Consider the following 20,108-nt stretch of genomic DNA (forward strand, 5'->3'; position numbering starts at 1 on the left):
AGCTGCATCACAGCAGACAATCATGCCTTCCCATGATGCCTTATTCTAGTCATTCTGAACCAGAGCATAATATTTTGTATACCTGTAAGTTTTCTAATTGATGTTTTGAAATCTGATTGTATAACAATTAAATGCATGACTATAAATCATGTAGAAATATACATGATTCCATGTGTTTCAGAGCTCCATTATGTGGTGCAAAGCATCATGGGAAGGTATGATTGTCTGCTATTAAGCTGTATTTATCAGTCCAATTCCACTTAATGTACAATATTTTTAAGACAAAGGCAAAAAGTATAACTCATCCTGTCCTTGCTTATTAAACATGTGTTCTAAATAGTAATTCATGAAATTTCACCATTTGTCATAGAAAAAAAACTTGACCTGATAGGGAAAAACTGATGCCATATTTGAAATCAGCGATCCCAAATTAGTTAAAAACAACTCTTAAATCCAAGTCACCAGAAAAAAAGTGAAATTTTGTTGGCCAGTGTAATAATATTCCTTTTGAGTATAGGAAGATTCTACAAAGCTTACAAATTTAAAAATAAGTGAAACAGTTCAAACTTGGCAAACTGTGAAAAATTACACATGCAAAAATTTCCATTTTTACAGTAGTAACTGCATGGATTAAACATTAAAAAATAATAGTCTTTTTTTTTCATTATATCAAGAACGTCAAGAAAAGTTAATTTTTACTTCTTCCATTGTCCAGGTATGTGCTGGTGATCGGCGATCATGTAGAAGTGGCGAGGTGTCCTCTGTTTCTATGCGCCAATGGCCCAATTGGTCAACCGTCTTGTTGTCAAGACCGTTGATCAGCCAATCGGCGTGATTGTTTATCAGCAGCTGTGTGTTTACGCTCGTGTATGCGATATGCACAGCCCAGGCCACAGAAGAAATACAAAATTAACCTTTTTTTACCGAAATATAATCAACTGCAAACATTACCTTCCAACAAATCTAGAAAGGATTATTTTCCATCTTTCTCACCTGGTCTCAGTCACACACACAGAGGAGAGTGGGGTGAATTGCAGAGTGCCCCTGCAATGCCACTGAGCTCTGCTTCTATACCAATAATGATCACAATGAGACAGTCCATCACAAACGAGCTATAATGGTGTAATTTCCACTTTTTGAGATATTGGACAGCCAATATTTCCTCAAAATAAGCTTTACATCAATACTTGCCTCTTTTGCTTGTTTGAAGGAAGTATTAAATAATCAGTAAAATAATTGTGGAAATTCTTTTGTTTTGTTTCATTTTTGCTTTTTGCAAGATTCAATTACCATATGTGATGCGAGCAAGCAAAATTAAAATTTAGTTTTCAATTGCATTACATGAGCCATTCTCAAAGCTGAAAACCCCATCATAATTAGACTTAGGGGTTCCACAGATATGGCCATTTTAGTGTTGCTCAGAACAATAAAATACAAAGAAAGTTGGATACTATTATTGGCTATATCTCAATATTCCTGACATCCAACTCATTTTGCTTGATCACATCACATATATCTCAAAACAAGCTCTGCTGACATTACAGCTCATTTATGTTGGATGGTCATATATTATACCAAACACTTGATTTGCTATCATATCAGCAGTGTTCTTCATGTCTCCCACACACTTAATTACCATGTTTGACATCAAACTGCTAACGCTTGATTGAACTCAAGCCAACTTGATAGCAAGTCACTATGATTAGGCTATTCCTGATGAAATCCATACACCCCCTGTGGAAGACATGACCTTAATCTCCCACACAGGGAATGTGAATTTTAAATGGGGTTACCTGACTGAGTGACTCTGTTTGAAATCTATACCCCATGTGTTGGAAATCTTCCATGGGGGTGTATGGATATCGACTGGAATAGCCCAAGCATGAGAAACCCAGTGGTAGCGACTGCTCAGTATGATACATCCATAGTATTCCATTTTTCACCCTGATGTGGCAGTGATGTCAACGCGTTGATGCAGATGTTTCGCTCGCGCATCTCTGCAGCGTCTTTAAAGGCGTGCTTGTGTACACATGAACGCTAGCGATTTGAGGCTGCACTCAATGGAATTTGCACTGACGTCACTCCTAGATCAGAGTGAAAAATGGTATAGTTATATGTGCCTACAACCACATAGCTGAATATACAAGCCAACTGCTAATGGAAGAGCACAATGGAATATAGTCTGTTCCTTTGATATTTGGCAATAATCAATGACCCCAATCATCTGTCATTGTCACACATTCAACGCAGGTTCTTCCTTCCTTCACACTACCTGCGCCCTAATAGATTTTTAGTCCAGCTGCCTGCTAGAGACACCTTTTCTTTGGATTGAGCTTGTTCCTTGGCAAGTCTGTCTTGTTCCTCCTGTTTATGACATTATTAGAAGACAAAGAAAGGAAAAGTAATGAATTTAATATAGATTCAAACAAAAACGGACGGTAAGGGACGGCAAGGTCAATAAAAGATGGGTCAAAATTGGGAAATCATCAATCAAAAACAGTGCAATGTAGTGAAGAAGTTGGTAGTGAAAAGATATCAATAACATGTTGTAGCGGGTAGTGCGAATAGGATTCCAAGATCGGTCATTGTGGATTATAATCCCATTCCAAAATCATATTTCAGTTTAAAAGGGATAGGTCTATTACACGGGTCTGTACGCTATGTTACTGATAAGTGTAGAGTCATGTGACTTGGGATCAACTTCCCGGTTACATGACTTGATTCATGGAAAACGTCTACAAATAACTCCCATCAGTACTAAAGAGGTGATTCTTGGATGAGACACAAGGAATGAGCACATAAACAACCCTATTTGAAATTCACCCTCCCTCTGTGAAAGATTCAGATTCAGACTTTCTCAAGTTGAATCTTTCTCAGAGGGTGTATGAAAATCAAATGAAGCTGTCTGTGTTCATTCCATTCGTAACTCATACTCCCCTGTGAAGATTTGTCTAAAATCTTGCACAGTGGGAGTGTGTATTTTAAAAGGAGATACATCCCATTACATTTACCTGTAGTCTTGCTTGGTTTATTTTAAATGCTTCTATTGGATCATCTTGCTGACTGTAAAAGTCCAAAACACTTCTGACATCATCCACACCACTCATGGCTATAGCTGTTAAGTGTCAACAAAATACACATAAGATAAATTAATGTTTTGCATGATGGAGGGCGAGGTGGCCTAGTGGTCTAAGGCGCTGGACCATTAGGGAGAGTTGAGCGAGGGGTCCGTGGTTCGAAACCCCATCCTGCCCGATCCTTGTTGCTCACTCTAAATAGTTCCAATAGGTCGGAAATTTCACAATCATATTCCCTTTCAGTCTAGTAGAATATAATTGTGATATTTCTCCTCGCTCCCACCCACTGTGTAGAATATACATGGTGGGTGCCCGGCGTCTCGTGGTTCGAAGGGTCACGTAAAATGGCGGTTCCGTGTGTCAGACGATTCAAACCTGAGCACGTAAAAAGTTGCAGGCCTTATCGAAAAAGAGTAGGGGGATCATCCCCGGGCTTGTTACCTGCACCCTACCTAGGTCCCAGGGCAGTTAGTAGTTGTGTGTACAGTATATGGTAGTAGATAAGTTGTGTTCATGTAATGTTGTGAAATGGTGATATAGATAGATTTACACTGCTGAGCAGTGATGCGCCTGAAATAAGAGGCGGGGTTTCCAGAATTGATTGATTGATTGATTGATGGCCATAGGCTTCAACATGAAAAGTCCACATTTAGAGATTTTCTCAAAATATCAAGAGCTATCTCAAGAACCACTGAACCAATACAGGGTTTGTTTGTACTCATTTAATTGCATTTTTCAAGCTGATTTCAAATATGGTCATTCTAAGACACATCATTTTAATAAAAAGAAATTGACAATATTAAGGGGGTACTACACCCCTGTCCAATTTTGTGCATATTTTTGCATTTTTCTCAAAAATTATAGCGAATTGGTGACAAGTAAGATATGTATATTATAGGGGCAAGGACTACAACTACTGCACTGAACATTCAGCAACTCAAGACAAGAAGTTATTGATTTATTGATCAAATATTGGTTTTCCTCATTTTTGACTGTAACTCCACAACTGTTGTCTGTGCTGAAATAAAATTTCCAGTGCAGTAGTTGTAGTCCTTGCCCTAAAATATACATATCTTACTTGTCACCAATACTCTATGATTTTTGAGAAAAATCCAAAAATAGGCACAAAATTGGACAGGGATGTAATATCCCCTTAAACCCCAGTGAACAACATCTCAGACAGGCTAGTACTAAGAGCACTGAAAAAAAGGCTCACACTTGTTTTGATGGTTATAGCTTTTAATACAAGAAGTATACAAATTTGTTACAGTCTATTAGATATATCTACCTCGAGTCACCGGCACTAGCTTTGAAGTTCAGCGTGTTCTGCATTAGGGCTCATATTGAAATTCCCTTACACAGGAAGGTGTGCGCCATCCTGCAGCTTTCCTATGCTAGCCTTCTTTTGTTAAAATCCTGTGTGATTATAACACTGCAATTAGCCACTTAAATTATGAGCGCGCTTTCCTGGGTTGTGCGATGAGCCATAGTCAGTTTGTTTTCTTCCCATTCGTCATGGACCACTTCAAAAGGCAGGGTGTATCACTGATGCATATTATCCATCTTTATAATCCGTTTTATGACCGAGCTTTCCTGAGGCGCGGGCTTAGCGAGGGGAATCCTGCCTTCTTTTTGTGTGAAAGCGTGGTAGGGTATTTCAATATGAGCCCTTAGCTTAGCATTACTTGGTGCGTATACATACTTTTACGCGAGCGATCAACGTGCTGCATATGTACACGCAAGAAACCACGCTAAGCCAACGCAGCACACACTGAACTTCAAAGTTAGTGTTGGTCACTCGAGGTGGATAATATAATATACTATAGCTGCAATTTATTACTTTATCACTCGTGAACAAAATCAAAATTGCTCCAAATTTTAATGACTGAATATTTTCATCAGGTGTAATGTTTTTCATTCTGTTCAAAGTGTTAATCTTTTGTGTGTTTATATCTGAGTGAGCACCAAAGCAATATCCTGTATTCATCGCTGTGCCATTTCATCAACACAACCCCATATTGTGGCTGTATAGCATTAAACATTACCGTAAACCTACATGTTGATCTAAGCACTTACTTCTTAAATGTTGATCTTAGCACTTACTTCTAAGGAAAGCTGCCAAATCAAACAATATCCTGTCTTCATCATTGCCATCCCATTTCTTCAACGCAACTCCATTTTGCGGCTGTAACTCAAAGGATTTCTTATTGCAGTCTACGATGATCACTTTTGAGAGGTCTCTATTTAGACGTGAGAGATCCTAGAAAAATAAATGAGAAAAGTTAGGTATGAACACCCCCAATAAGATATTGAAGCAAGGCACAGGCAGAGAGGTTTTCTCAAAATATGTGACTAGGTACTTCACACATACCATAGAAGTTTGTCTACATGCGTGCATGCCTCTAAATGAGGGGTTTTGATGACAGAGATGAAATGCAGATGCCGTCCACAAAAACATTACAATAGATTGGTCTTACAATAATACATGTTTGTACAGCCACCTGTATCAGTTATGCAGTTGCTCAAACTTCAAATGTTTTGTAGAGGGTGTCTGCCTTTCATCACTTTTGTCAACAAAAAAAAACACCCTCACTTATGCTTGTAGAAGGAATTCTATTATAGAGCCAAAAATGTGAACTTTAACCTTTTTGGTAATAACTCAAGAATGCTACGTCCTACATATAGATAGGTCAAACTATATATAGTTTTTTTTTTTTTTTCAACGCAATTTCAGCAAGTTTGAAATTTGACCCTGCATAAAGTTTGATGACCTTTTCCCGTCAAAAGCTACTCTGGTTCAATTGCTATCATGGATTTTTGTATACCCCATGATGTCTCTGGTAGCAGTGCAGTTTTGCCCCACCCCAACTGGTTCCCCCTCCCCATCAGAGGGGGTCGGGCTATAGCTTGAAATTGACAATTGTCCTAGTAACTAGTTCCTGAACAATAATACATAACAGGGCTGTGATGGTTATTATACAATGGGCTATTCCATTTGAAAACCATGCCCCCCTCTTGTGGAAGGCTATTCCATTTGAAAACCATGCAACCCCCACCCCCGTGGAAGATTTGGAATTCCAACAGTTAACCATTTTCATCAATAAAAAGTGGAAAAGCAGTGAAAGATTTTGGAATTCCAAACAAAATTGTCTAATTTTGGGTGAGATTGTGCAAAATTTATCTGGATTTTTTAAATTTTGACAATTTTCAACTGGAATTTAACAAAAAATAAACACAAAATTCCAGCTGGATTTTGAACTTAGGTGCAGTGGCAATTGAGATGATAGTAAAATCTTCCACAGGAGGGGAGGGGATGTGGATTATAAATTCTAACATTATAACATTCTAATGGGGTTTTTTTCTGAGACCTCAAATTTGTTTTCCATCTCACCTTGACATGATGTCCATCCTTGTACTTTGTGGCATCCCTGAATAACCTGTACATTATGAAGCCTTGAGGATCCAGATTATCTAGCAGAGGGTAGGCAGTCTGTAAAAGAGACAGTCAACAAATTAGGTATTATCCCTGAATAACCTGTACATTATGAAGCCTTGAGGAACCATATTATCTAGCAGAGGGTAGGCAGTCTGTAAAAGAGACAGTCAACAAATTAGGTATTATCCCTGAATAACCTGTACATTATGAAGCTTTGAGGAACCAGATTATCTAGCAGAGGGTAGGCAGTCTGTAAAAGAGACAGTCAACAAATTAGGTATCATATCATACCTGAATTACCTGTATATTATAATGCTTTGAGGAACCAGATTATCTAGCAGAGGGTAGGCAGTCTGTAAAAGAGACAGTCAACAAATTAGGTATCATATCATACCTGAATAACCTGTACATTATGAAGCCTTGAGGATCCAGATTATCTAGCAGAGGGTAGGCAGTCTGTAAAAGAGACAGTCAACAAATTAGGTATCATATCATACCTGAATTACCTGTAAATTATGAAGCTTTGAGGAACCAGATTATCTAGCAGAGGGTAGGCAGTCTGTAAAAGAGACAGTCAACAAATTAGGTATTATATCATACCTGAATTACCTGTATATTATGAAGCTTTGAGGAACCAAATTATCTAGCAGAGGGTAGGCAGTCTGTAAAAGAGACAGTCAACAAATTAGGTATCATATCATACCTGAATATTATGAAGCCTTGAGGATCCAGATTATCTAGCAGAGGGTAGGCAGTCTGTAAAAGAGACAGTCAACAAATTAGGTATTATATCATACCTGAATTACCTGTATATTATGAAGCTTTGAGGAACCAGATTATCTAGCAGAGGGTAGGCAGTCTGTAAAAGAGACAGTCAACAAATTAGGTATCATATCATACCTGAATTACCTGTATATTATGAAGCTTTGAGGAACCAGATTATCTAGCAGAGGGTAGGCAGTCTGTAAAAGAGACAGTCAACAAATTAGGTATTATATCATACCTGAATTACCTGTATATTATGAAGCTTTGAGGAACCAGATTATCTAGCAGAGGGTAGGCAGTCTGTAAAAGAGACAGTCAACAAATTAGGTATTATCCCTGAATAACCTGTACATTATGAAGCTTTGAGGAACCAGATTATCTAGCAGAGGGTAGGCAGTCTGTAAAAGAGACAGTCAACAAATTAGGTATCATATCATACCTGAATTACCTGTATATTATGAAGCTTTGAGGAACCAGATTATCTAGCAGAGGGTAGGCAGTCTGTAAAAGAGACAGTCAACAAATTAGGTATTATATCATACCTGAATTACCTGTATATTATGAAGCTTTGAGGAACCAAATTATCTAGCAGAGGGTAGGCAGTCTGTAAAAGAGACAGTCAACAAATTAGGTATCATATCATACCTGAATTACCTGTATATTATGAAGCTTTGAGGAACCAAATTATCTAGCAGAGGGTAGGCAGTCTGTAAAAGAGACAGTCAACAAATTAGGTATTATATCATACCTGAATTACCTGTATATTATGAAGCTTTGAGGAACCAAATTATCTAGTCGAGGGTGGCCAGAAGTGGACTGTATACCTGACTTAGATAATTGCCCATTATCTTAGTCATATATACGATCCACTTCTGGACATTAACAGTCCTGTACAATGATTTTATATAGTCAATAATATATTATCGAGTAGAGCTCATGGAGGCAGCCATTAGCAGACCACCCATTGTCAGATGGCTGGATGATTTTCAGCTGCACACACAAATGAATAGGAGAATTTTGAAAATGAATCATGACTTTTTGATAAACCGCTTACGGCAAAAATTCTGAGCACGGGGGGATTCTGAATTTCACATACAATGCACAAAACAATATTTGTAAAATCTTTGTCGAGAGATTTAAAAAGTTATCGAGAGAATTTTCTGTAATATTGTTTTAAATTAGCACAAAATACAATTTTCTAAGCAGAAAAATGGCCACATTTCCTATCTTGCCATTGAAACTAGATTGTGGAGACATTTTTATTTTGGACTTTTATTTTTGGACCGTGGACACTTTTGGTTGGATTCAACCATATGCTTCTGCGGGTATTTTACTCCTCTGCCTGTATCTCTGTTTTCATTTTGTTTTTAAGTAAATTGTTGAGTGTATATAATGTATATTTTTGATGTGTAAATTGTATTTTGTAAAGCCGGCGCTTTTCAGCCTATGCTGCCTGCCGGCTATTTGTATACCGTGAATAAATAAATAAATAAATAAAAAACTAAAAAAAACTACAGGAAGACCACCCGCAGAGCTTCAAGCCACATGCCAGACAACCTGGTGCCAACTGCAAATGGCTGCGCCCATGTGTTGTAAGTCGATAATATATTATCGACTTTATAAAATCATTGTACAGGACTGATTAATGTACCTTCTGTTGGTGTACAGAAGTTGGATAGAAAAACATCACTCTGAAGATGGCCATCGCCTAAGATGGTCAAAACTATCAGGTCAGTAAAAAAATTGGTTTTGACAAGATGAAATGTATATTTTGAGTTTCTTCAAACCTAATGAACCTCTTCAAGAGTATACTTGATATGAGTCCTCAATAAAATGAAACCATGACCTACCTTCTCTGAGCTGTCCTAGATGTGCCTGTCAGCAGTCACTAAATATTTCACGATCAGAGGTAAGGGGCAGTCTAAGGACCTTTGGTGATCAGAGGCTTTGTGCATGGTTTCTGCCCTCGGACTAGACTGGACTTATATCAAGTCTGATTGAGAATACATCATCACAATCTCATTACCCGATGGGAACTTAAAAACACACACACACACACACACACATTTTAAACTATGTACATAAAACACTGATGTCACAAACCCAAAGAATGGCAAGTGAATTTTTTCTGTAAAAGAAACCAGTCCTTGTCTTTTGAGGCGAGTGAGAGTGATCACTCGCCATCACTCGCCTAAAATGAAGCTGAGAAGAGCTTTTAATCACTTGCCTACATTTGGTGTAATAATAATACAAGTGATTAAAATCACTCGCCTACAGCTCACCTGGCAAGTTTTGAGGAGAGTGATTTGTCACTCGCCAGCAATTTTCAAAAGACAAGGCCTGAGAAATCAACTTATGATATAAATTTTTAAAAATTCAGGAGAGTTCTGAATATTTAAGTGAAAAAATGCCACCCTTCCCCCCCCCTGATACTATCACTGACTACTTACAAATCCTTGTTCAGCTGTGTAGATTACCACTTCAAACAAAGGTGGACCAACTTGCTGTAGGAAGTAGTCAACTCCTGGTCTCTTCTTGAACCTCCATCCATTAGCATACTGCAATGATTGCACAAAGAATGATGGATTCACTATTCAAATCAAATGTATATCTTCTTTGTGAACTGAAACCTTTTAACTTATGATGAGTTGCAGTTGATGAGTGGCAGAAGGTACTATCAGCAATTCACTGGCGTATGGCACATTAGAATATGATCGTTGCTATAGCCAACTGGCTCACTCTTTCTTTGTTACGAGCCACTGATCGGAATGAGCACAATGGCATATCATAATTCGGAACAGGTGTATTAGCCCAGGCTTGAACCAGTAACCAATGGTTGGTTAATAGCTGCCCATATGTAGTCATTTGGATAATTTCTGCATTCTATATTACACACAAACTAAAAATATGGTACCTGACAGCTATTGCAGACAGGCCCGTAGCCAGGGGTGCGACGCAGCCCCCCCCCCAAATAAAATAACAAAGGCCCAAAACATCCCATTTGCGAGCGTAGAGAGCGAAAAAAATAGAGGTTTTTATGCCTTTTTGGTCCAAAAATGTCCAAATCCACTTTCGGTCCAAAAAGCCAAAATAAATCCTGGCTAAGGGCCTGAATTGCAGATAAAGCATTCTTTCCCTAAACCTTCATGTATTTTTTAACATAACATATTATGCAGGAGATAAAGTAGACATCTGGAGGGCAAGAAAACCTTGTCTGCAATTGCTGCCAGGTGTCATATGTTTACACAGGTAAAATAAAGAATGCAGAAATTATCCAAAAGTCTATGGGGAAGCTACTACAGATAAGGCCTTCTGGTCCTATACCCTTGAATTGTAAATATTTCCAACTCCAATTCCAATATAAGTCCAACTCAGACATCACATTCATCAATATGAATTCATTAAGGGCTGGGGTATGAATGTTTGGACAGTATTTATTGTGGGACATTAGAGCACATCAGACATATCGACTTGCATTATGAATACGAAGAATGTCCTGCTGATATCAAATAATTTTGATTTTTTGAAATTCGCAATGTAATACAAATTTTATGGCAAAAGATTAAAAATTGATATTTTTGATATATTTAACAGTACTCGAAGTAAACTTTATAATCTGATGATTTATACTTAAAGTGTATGTAGGTGGGATGAAAAGCCGACGATCAATTGAAAATTTTGACCTTTCATTATTGAAGATATGGATTTTTTTCCCAAAACACCAAAAATTAGGTCATTAGATTTACAAAAATTTACTTTGAGGACTGTTATATATCAACAATGTGAAAAATATCAAATTTTATTAATTTGTCATAAAATTTGTATTATATTGTGAATTTCAAAAAATGAAAATTATTTGATATCAGAAAGATATTCTTCGTATTCGGAATGCAATTTGATGTCTGATGTGCTCTCATGTCCCACAAAAAATACTGTCAAAACGCTCATTCCAGATCCCTTAATTATAGCAACATTTCATAGGTCTGTTTAACCACTGGCAAAATGAAGTGGTGTAAGTGAACTCTTCAAAACTTGTGTCCGCTATGAAGCAGCAATCTTTACCTGTTTACCTGTCGTCTGTACTTGATCTGCACATCAAATGCTGATCATGTTAAATTATATGAGGCCCAGCAACTGTACACCTTTCCTTGTGTACATAGGCAGATGTTTTATCTTTGTGTACAAGAGTATACCCTAGCTCTTTTGAGTCTACGTACATGATTATGTACAGCTTCCCACACTGAATTTAACACACTTGATGTTAACTAATTTGTTTATGTTTACAAGAGGTCAGTCAACTAACAAGTTTATAAAAAAAGTTTACCATGAACCCCTGAATAATTTAATTATACTCACAGTCCATTCGGGATGCACAAGTACATTGGTCATTTCTAGAACTAGCGTGTAAGGAGGCTGGAAGTATGGCTCGGACAATGGGTCTGGAAGAAGTTTCTCTGCTGATGGTTCCTCTATCATCTATTTGAAAAAGTTCAATAGAAATTTCCTAGTTATATTTTTATTTTAACTTTGGACCATTTTGATTTTAACATTGGCTTAAGTTTTTTTGGCTAGCAACATAGCTTGTGACACCAACATGTCATCTTCATTCAGTGTTGTTTACACCTGACCATCCGTCAGCAGATCATAGATGGCAGGCAGGTCGTATCTGACATCCCTTCATTTTTGGAACAGGATGATCAGAGAAGCCAGAGAAGCTGTGATGGTGTCGTAAGCTATGTTACTGCTGAACAAAAATTCTTAAAAGCAGGCTTTGAGTTTTGAGGAGTGCGATCACACTCCTCCGTACCCCTTAAATGATCATAAGGAGTGCGATTTCTCACACTCCTTTTATCTTTAAGCTTATATATCTCATTTAAGCATAATCACACTCCTCATTCACAAAATAACAATCCTCACAAGTTTGAGGAGTGCTATTTATCACACTCATCAATTTTTTTAAAACTCAAAGCCTGTAAAAGGTAAAAGCAAAAACTAAGCATGAAACATGTACGAATACGTATATGTACCAGACCTAGAAATTTGTGACAGTGCACTTCGATTTGCACGTGAACTATTTTTAATTTTCTGTATCACGAAACAATGATGGCTTTTAGTTTATGTGAATCCACATGGATTGATTCCAGTTTACATTTATTTTTACACAATCGCTTAAGGGGGTACTACACCCCTGCCTAATTTTGTGCCTATTTTTGCATTTTTCTCAAAATTTTTAGTGTATTGGTGACAAGTAATATATGTATATTATAGGGGCAACGACTACATGTACAACTACTGCACTGGAAATTTTATTTCAGCACAGACAACAGTTGTGGAGTTACAGTCAAAAATGACGGAAAACCAATATTTGATCAATAAATCAATAACTACTTCCCTTGAGTTGCTGAATTTTCAGTGCAGTAGTTGTAGTCCTTGCCCCTATAATATACACATCTTACTTGTCACCAATGTGCTATAATTTTTGAGAAAAATGCAAAAATAGGCACAAAATTGGCCAGGGGTGTAGTACACCCATAAAAAATATGAGTCAAAATTCTAGGATCTAAAAACTCATTTATTTCCCTTTAGAAGTACCTACCGTTTTGTAACCTCTGAGTTCTTTGAATGTCCTTGCTAGGTATGCCCACAGTACAAATGAATTGTCATACTCATCAGGAATCTGTAAGATAAACAATTTGTATCTTGAGATATCTCCAAACAGCGTTGAAATAGGGCGGTCAGCCGCCAATGGCCAATAACTTTTGGCCTGGCGGTATCTTTTCTGACTAGCATCTAGTTGCCAGCCCGGCTGGCCGGTAACTTTTTAAGGTCAAGCCCGGCTGGCCTGTAACTTTTGAGGCATATTTCGAACACTGTCTCCAAACATATTTATTTGGTCACTTTTGCTGACCAAAGTGACTACAGTGAACTAATTAAAAATTGAAAAATTGATAATTGCAATTTTACACCTGGCTTGGCATGGATGGAGGATGATCACATCATGACATAGTTTTAATTACACATGAAAAACCAATAAAAAATTTGATCAGAGCTGTTAGCTGTGTAAACTGTAAACTACTTGTAATAGACCTGATTAAAGGGGTACTACACCCCTCAATAAATTTGTGTCTATTTTTCCATTTCTCTCAAAAACTAAGAACACAGTGGTAACAAAAGTTGCGTATATTATAGGGGCAAGGAATCCAATTACTACACAGGAATTTCAGTGACCCAAGATAAGCGGTTCGTTATTTATGATAAGAAAAGGGGTACCGCTAGAATGTACCTCATTTTCTATCATATAAACTGAACCGCTTGTCTTTAGTCACTGAAATTTCAATGTAGTAATTGGATTCCTTGCCCCAATAATATACATAACTTTTGTTACCAATGTGTTATTATTTTTTGAGAAAAATGCAAAAATATTCACAAATTTACCACAGGGGTGTAGTACCCCCTTTAATTTGTTCAATTTGAATACTATGAATTTTATGCCATGACTGATAAAAAGTAACTTACTGGTTTGCCTTCTTCATCTAGAATTGGTGAACCTGTACAAATATAAAATTGTGACATCAAAACCTTACTTTTATTTCATTATTATATTTTTTATTATACAATTTTGTTTTTTTAAACATGTTCATTTTACAAAATTGATCTTCCACATAGCTGTGTTAAAATAACTTACAGTAAAATAATTATGTAATATGCCTAATTCATACATGATATATCATGAACCACTTTAAGGGTAGACGAGGTATTGTTGGTCGAAGCAACCTAAAAATCGATTTTCATAATCTACATGTACATGTAGATCAATATATTATTGAAAATTAACACCTTGATGTTTTGCAAAAGTTCATTCTACAAATTGTATACTCTGCATACTTGCTTAATTTATTGTTGTTAATTTATATACGTTTTACAAAAGTGTTGTTGTTTCAGCCCTCTTCACAGCGTAACTCAAGGCGCAGCACCTATAAAAGTATCTGTGATATTTTAATTCTTCTACACGCTCGCTATGAATTGATGCTGTGAACTACCAAATCACAACATTTTATAATAATTAATATAAACCTTAACAGGGGAAGATTACAAAATGACATCATATAAAAATAAGATACAAACAACAATGTTATTTTATTTCCATTTTTATTTAGTGGTGCAGTGTACATGATAAAGTCTTGCTGGCAGGACTACATAAAAAGATGCAATGAAGTGAAAATTAAAATATTCAATCAGTATAAAGCTCCGACTCATGCACACAACAGCGTACTCCCAGTAGAGGCTGTCAATACTAAACGTTTAAATGCCTAGAAGCGATTTAAATGGCTGAACGTGTGAAACGTACATTGTAAATATTTTTAATTCGGCCAAAAAACGAACTAGATTATTTTTTCTTATGATGATACATACCCATTTCGTAGATAGATAATACTGTGGAGCCAACCATCAATGCACCTGTAATACCCATAGCCCACCTTTGAATACGCTTAATCTTCTCTTTTCTCTTCTTTTTGCGTGCTTTTTCATCATCTGACTTTTCCTTTTCTTTCTGTTCCTGCTCGGCCTGTTGCAACAGTTCACCAAACGGTAGTGTTGACTTTGGTTTTTGAGATTGTTCTTCAATTTTCCACACACAAGAAGTTGAAATTCTACAAATATGTGGTATTTTATATGACGAGAAATTAGCTAGCTGCTTACAGAACACAATCTGAGGCTTGTAAGCTAAGCAATTATACTTTGAAGTTAAAATTCGGCCGGCGTTACGGAAAATACATGTGCCACTGAGCGCTGCCATCTTGGATTATTCTACTATTTGTAGGGCACAACTTATTTTACACTTCATGTGTAAAAATATATTATGTTTATAACGATACTAAAATACTATAATAATACAATATTAAGGGTTTATTTATATTTTGAGTGATTAAGATAGAAGTTTTTATTATTTGTTAATTTTTCAACTGATATACTAGGGAGTAAATAGCACCTCAGTTCTGTAGACCTCCCTCTCTCTATAGTAGCATAGTCCGGCAAAGCATGCTGGGAAGGTAAATAAAAGTTCTTGTTTCCGGTTGGTTAAACATGTTGACATCACAGCTCAGTTGCTGGTTGCTGCACACAATTCTTCATATGATGAGGAATATTGATTCGACATAATTTATGGTGAGAACTTAATTTCGTCAGCACAGACATTGACTGTTTTCATACTGACATTTGTTTTAACCATGCTTTAAACTAAAAAACTGCTCCTCTAACAAAAGTCTTCACTGAAACTGAATTAAGTAGGCCTGCTGACTTTGGCCCCACAGAGAGGAGAAAGAAACAGCGTCTGCAACCACAACCAGTCAAAGTCTCAGCATCACCCAATAATGAGGGACGATTGTTCCATTAAATGCGACAGGCAAGACTGCTACGCAATTACCGCATACCGCATATTTTCACAGCCTATCGCGTAATCGCGAAAGCATGCAGTTCAACGCTATCGCGTACCCTACGCAAAGGCTAGTCCGAATAATCAGACCCAGAACAAAATATTAATTTCTGACATGATCCTGTACTGGGTCTGAACTGTTTCCATATGAAATCTTGATGGCAAATTGGACAATAGAAGCACATGGTTCTACGTGACAGCTTTTTAATCCCTATTCATGTTACGTGAATCACGCTATTGTGGACCATCCTTCTGATACTTGAGTGTTTGGACAAGCGGGACGGTCTTTTGTCTACCTCTCTGTTTGTAAACAAACCAGGAGGTCGAAATCGTCCTCCTCGCCGGATACGAAAGTCAGCGTAATAGTACGGCACTACGCAAAGGCATGCAGCGCTGCCGTGATTGTTACTAGACACGGCACGATCGAACAATCAACCCTCATGAATATGCGAGAACTTACATCATACAATACACTGGGACTTTACTGGTTGTACTGCGCTCTGTTTCTTTCTGTTTTGTGCTTGGCCCACTTTCAGTCGGTGTTGCCAAAACTTTTCAGCATTGACTCGAATCGCCAGGCCGCGGTAAAGGATTCTCAAGTAGCCCAATTTTGTAAGCTTCAAAAAAGTGCCCAATACTGGATATTTGGGCGGATATACCCGAATTTAGAACGCTAAACACCCAGTGCGGAAAAGCACTTGTCTTTAAAACTTCCGATACTTACTGGGAAGTACGGTAACTGACCGATCAATAAATGGTCACAAAACCCATTGTAATTGCAATTTGGAGCTTCAGAGACTCAAAACCTTTATAAATCGGCTAAATTGAAAGGAAAATACATCAAAATTACTGCCGCGGCCAGAGACTGGCAGAAGTAGCCCAATTTTATGGCAAGTAGCGGCATGAGTAGCGGCTTTTTTTAGAGTAGCGGCAAGTGATCGCCAAGTAGCCCAATTGTGCGCCTAAGGCGCGGCACGCGTTGGCATTACTGCTTTCAGTGCCGAACTACATGCACTAATATTAATAATAGGAATGGTATTATTACGCTGACTTTCTTTAGTAAATAGTATTCGGCGAGGATGACAATTTTGACTTCCTCGTCTATTTACAAACAGAGAGGTAGACAAAAGACCGTTCCGCTTGTCCAAACACTCAAATATCAGAAGGATGGTCCACAATAGCGTGATGCACGTAACATGAATAGGGATTATAAAGCTGTCAAGTAGCGCTCGCAACACAGCACATGCACATACCTTAAGCAGTGTTTACTTAGAGGATATACATATGTCGCAAACATAATCTGATTCAGAATTTACTTGCAAGCATCCGCATGAAGAAAGTGCGGATGCAGAGTGGTTTTGAAAAGCAAAAAAGGATCTGTGTGGATCTGGGATTAGGGTCTCAAAACACTCATTTTACTAGAAGGTGTGTTTTTTTTAAGAATGATCCTCACTTTAAAAAAAATTACCGGTACCGGTACCCAATTAACGGCAATTAGAAGTGACATATTTATCAAGTTATTTGGCATAAAAGAGTGGTTTCTGAGCAATTTTACAAACCAGATTTTTAAAAATTTTTCAACAGTGCCAGGAATGTCTATCCATGATCCAATCCCATTTGGTCCAATCCCACTTAGACCAATCCCATTTGGTCCAAATCTCACTTGGTCCAGTCCCAGTTAGACCATGTCCCACTTAGTCCATGTCCCACTTAGGCCATTTCACACTTAGGCCATGTCCCACTAGGGCCATGTCCCACTTGGGCCATGTCCCACTTGGGCCATGTCCCACTTGGGCCATGTCCCACTAGGGCCATGTCCCACTAGGTCCATGTCCCACTAGGTCCATGTCCCACTAGGTCCATGTCCCACTAGGGATAATTATAGATAAGATCATCATTTATGGATCATTTCCATTCTCCATCATTATGTTGGCAAACAGTACCGGCCTTCTTCAATCTCTATCTCCTTACTTTGTCCTGCTGCTTCTTTCTCTTTTCCTTCCCCTGTCTATTCTTCTCCCTCTTCATCAGCCTTATTCTTCCTTTTCTTTCTTTCTTGTCTCATTTTTCCTTTCTGTTCTTCTAAATCTTGTCATCTTTTCATGTACACATAGGCCTATGAATTGGTCCAAATGGGACATGGCCTAAGTGGGACATGGCCCTAGTGGGACATGGACCTAGTGGGACATGGCCCTAGTGGGACATGGCCCTAGTGGGACATGGACCTAGTGGGACATGGCCCTAGTGGGACATGGCCCTAGTGGGACGTGGCCCTAGTGGGACATGGCCCAAGTGGGACATGGACCTAGTGGGACATGGCCCTAGTGGGACATGGATCAAGTGGGACATGGCCCTAGTTGGATTGGACCAAATGGGATTGGACCAAGTGGGAACTGGACCAAGTGGGAATGGACCAAATGGGATTGAACTAAGTGGGATTGGACCAAATGGGATTGGACCAAGTGGGAATAATCCATTGCCATTGCAGACGACAAGTAAAAAAGGCCACAAAATTTTAGAACAGATTAATTAAATTCATCTCCGAAAGTTAATGACTGATAACGGTAAATTAATTAAAACCAGTTGATAGGAAATGATTGGTTGATGCATTCATGTGACAAGGCAGCATCACTCAGGAGTTGCATCAACTCGCAAAATCAACATTGTTTTTGCCTCGGCAATTTGTATCAATTGATCGGCTTGACGCTCTGAAAATGGAAGTTAACACTGAGCATGTTTGAGAATCACTTTTCTGTTAAAGCGATTGAGTATAAATTTGGTTTACCCATCTAGAGCGTATTATTTTGCTCAAGGTCCATGCTCACGCTTGACTTGATGCCTCAAAAGGTCCTTCAAACTGAGCATGTTTGAGAATCACTTTTCTGCTAAAGTGATCAAGTATAAATTTGGCTTATACCCATCCAGTGTGTATTTTGCACTTGTAAGGTCCTATGCTCATGCTTGATTTGATGCTTAAAAGGTCCTTGCACCTCACCTTTGGGTCACCTTCCTGAATTCACCAAACTGTCTCTGTCTGTTTCCAAATGTGCTTTTTGACTCATTTTTTTGGAAGTAAATAGTTTCTCATGTTATTATTGGAGGGTTGTTTCTTCCTGTGTTTTACACTTCTTTTACAATTAGCTAAAATGTTGGTAAAATAACTCAAGTATTGTAACTTTTTTGTAACAATTTTGACTTGTTGGTCTTAATTTTGTAGGTTTTATTTATGCCTCTGGAAGAAAAATGGAAGCCTTAAATATCTCAAGTACCAAGAGTTTTCTCTCAGCCAAAGTACACCAACTTATCTGTGAAATAGGGTCAGGAACTGTGAGTCAAGAGGAAGAAGAAATGCTATTGAAGATGTGTTTGGATGAAGATGGATATTTACAGTGGGGTTATCTGGAGGCAGTTGTTTTTCATGGAATTGGTAAGTACCGCACATACATACATATATGTACAGTTTAATATTGAGCTGTCATAAAAGTAAGAAATAATTCATGGTACCAGAAGCCAAACTTTCAATTCTCTTGCCATTCCAAAATGGAACATAAATCCTGGCAAGAGAACTTTTCACTACAGATCATGTTATGCTTGGAATGAACTCCCTCAAGACATCCGTAGAAACTTTTCTTCCATGACCCTTAATACTTTTAAAAACTGTATTTCAGATTTGTGATTAAAATTTTATCAATTTCCACAAATTTATTCAACTTTTGTCTTTTCTTTATATCTGATTGCCAAACATGTACATTGTTATAATATTATTAGTATTTAATCATGTAACTATTTGTGTTACCAGACCTGATGTAAAAATGAACCTGATGTACAATGTAAATAATGTATCATGTAACTTTTGATTCCATGCATTGCTTTTAATTTAATTTATATTAACCTCTGGCATGAAATTGTACAATGTATATGTATATTGTGAATTGTCACTCAGGGCCCCCTTGGAGATCAGTACTAGTTACTGAAGGGGCTACCCTGGTTAAAGAAAGATTAAATAAATAAATAAATACACAGACCTGGATTCTTGGCCCAGATGCCCTTAAAAGGATATGGTCCTGGATTTCTTAAACTTTTGTGTTTATGAACTTGTTAGACAGACCTGGAGGACCTGCAAAACTTTTAAGCTTATTCCAATAAAGGCCTGATTTCACATGTACATTGTATCAATGAAAAATATTTGAATGTGAAAAATCAAAAAGGATTTTTGAGTTATCTTATCACAAATAATAGCTCAGTGTTGTCGAAAGTGAACTCTTTGAAATCAATGTTTTAGTAAGAAAAAATTATGACAAAATGTCCTTATGTTTGAAAATGGTAATACTTTCAATGGCTTTCTTAAAAGCATTTACCACATTTTGCTTGATTAGTTTTGAACATTATTTGGATG

General features: G+C 37.6%; 1 protein-coding gene across 1 annotated transcript; it reads right to left on the reverse strand.

Moving 5' to 3' along the window:
• Positions 1 to 1,310: 1,310 nt before the first annotated feature.
• Positions 1,311 to 15,088, reverse strand: LOC140153370 (mitochondrial import inner membrane translocase subunit TIM50-like). Its single transcript, XM_072176104.1, has 9 exons — positions 14,692 to 15,088; positions 13,795 to 13,826; positions 12,875 to 12,955; positions 11,635 to 11,754; positions 9,729 to 9,836; positions 6,469 to 6,567; positions 5,181 to 5,337; positions 3,012 to 3,115; positions 1,311 to 2,364 (listed from the first exon to the last, which is right to left on the reverse strand). Exons 1-9 carry the CDS (start codon positions 15,074 to 15,076, stop codon positions 2,269 to 2,271), a joined length of 1,182 nt encoding a protein of 393 aa, XP_072032205.1. The 5' UTR covers positions 15,077 to 15,088; the 3' UTR covers positions 1,311 to 2,268.
• Between the last annotated feature and the right edge of the window lie 5,020 nt (positions 15,089 to 20,108).

The sequence above is a fragment of the Amphiura filiformis genome, chromosome 5 (assembly GCF_039555335.1).
Source record: "Amphiura filiformis chromosome 5, Afil_fr2py, whole genome shotgun sequence".
Taxonomy (NCBI): Eukaryota; Metazoa; Echinodermata; class Ophiuroidea; order Amphilepidida; family Amphiuridae; genus Amphiura; species Amphiura filiformis.

Coding starts and splice junctions, on each gene's coding strand:
- LOC140153370 (XM_072176104.1), bottom strand. CDS start 15,076: ATGGCAGCGCTCAGTGGCACATGTATTTTCCGTAACGCCGGCCGAATT. Junction 12,956..13,794: donor TAGATGAAGAAGGCAAACCA/GTAAGTTACTTT, acceptor TTTATCTTACAG/ATTCCTGATGAGTATGACAA. Junction 11,755..12,874: donor AACTCAGAGGTTACAAAACG/GTAGGTACTTCT, acceptor TTTTTCAAATAG/ATGATAGAGGAACCATCAGC.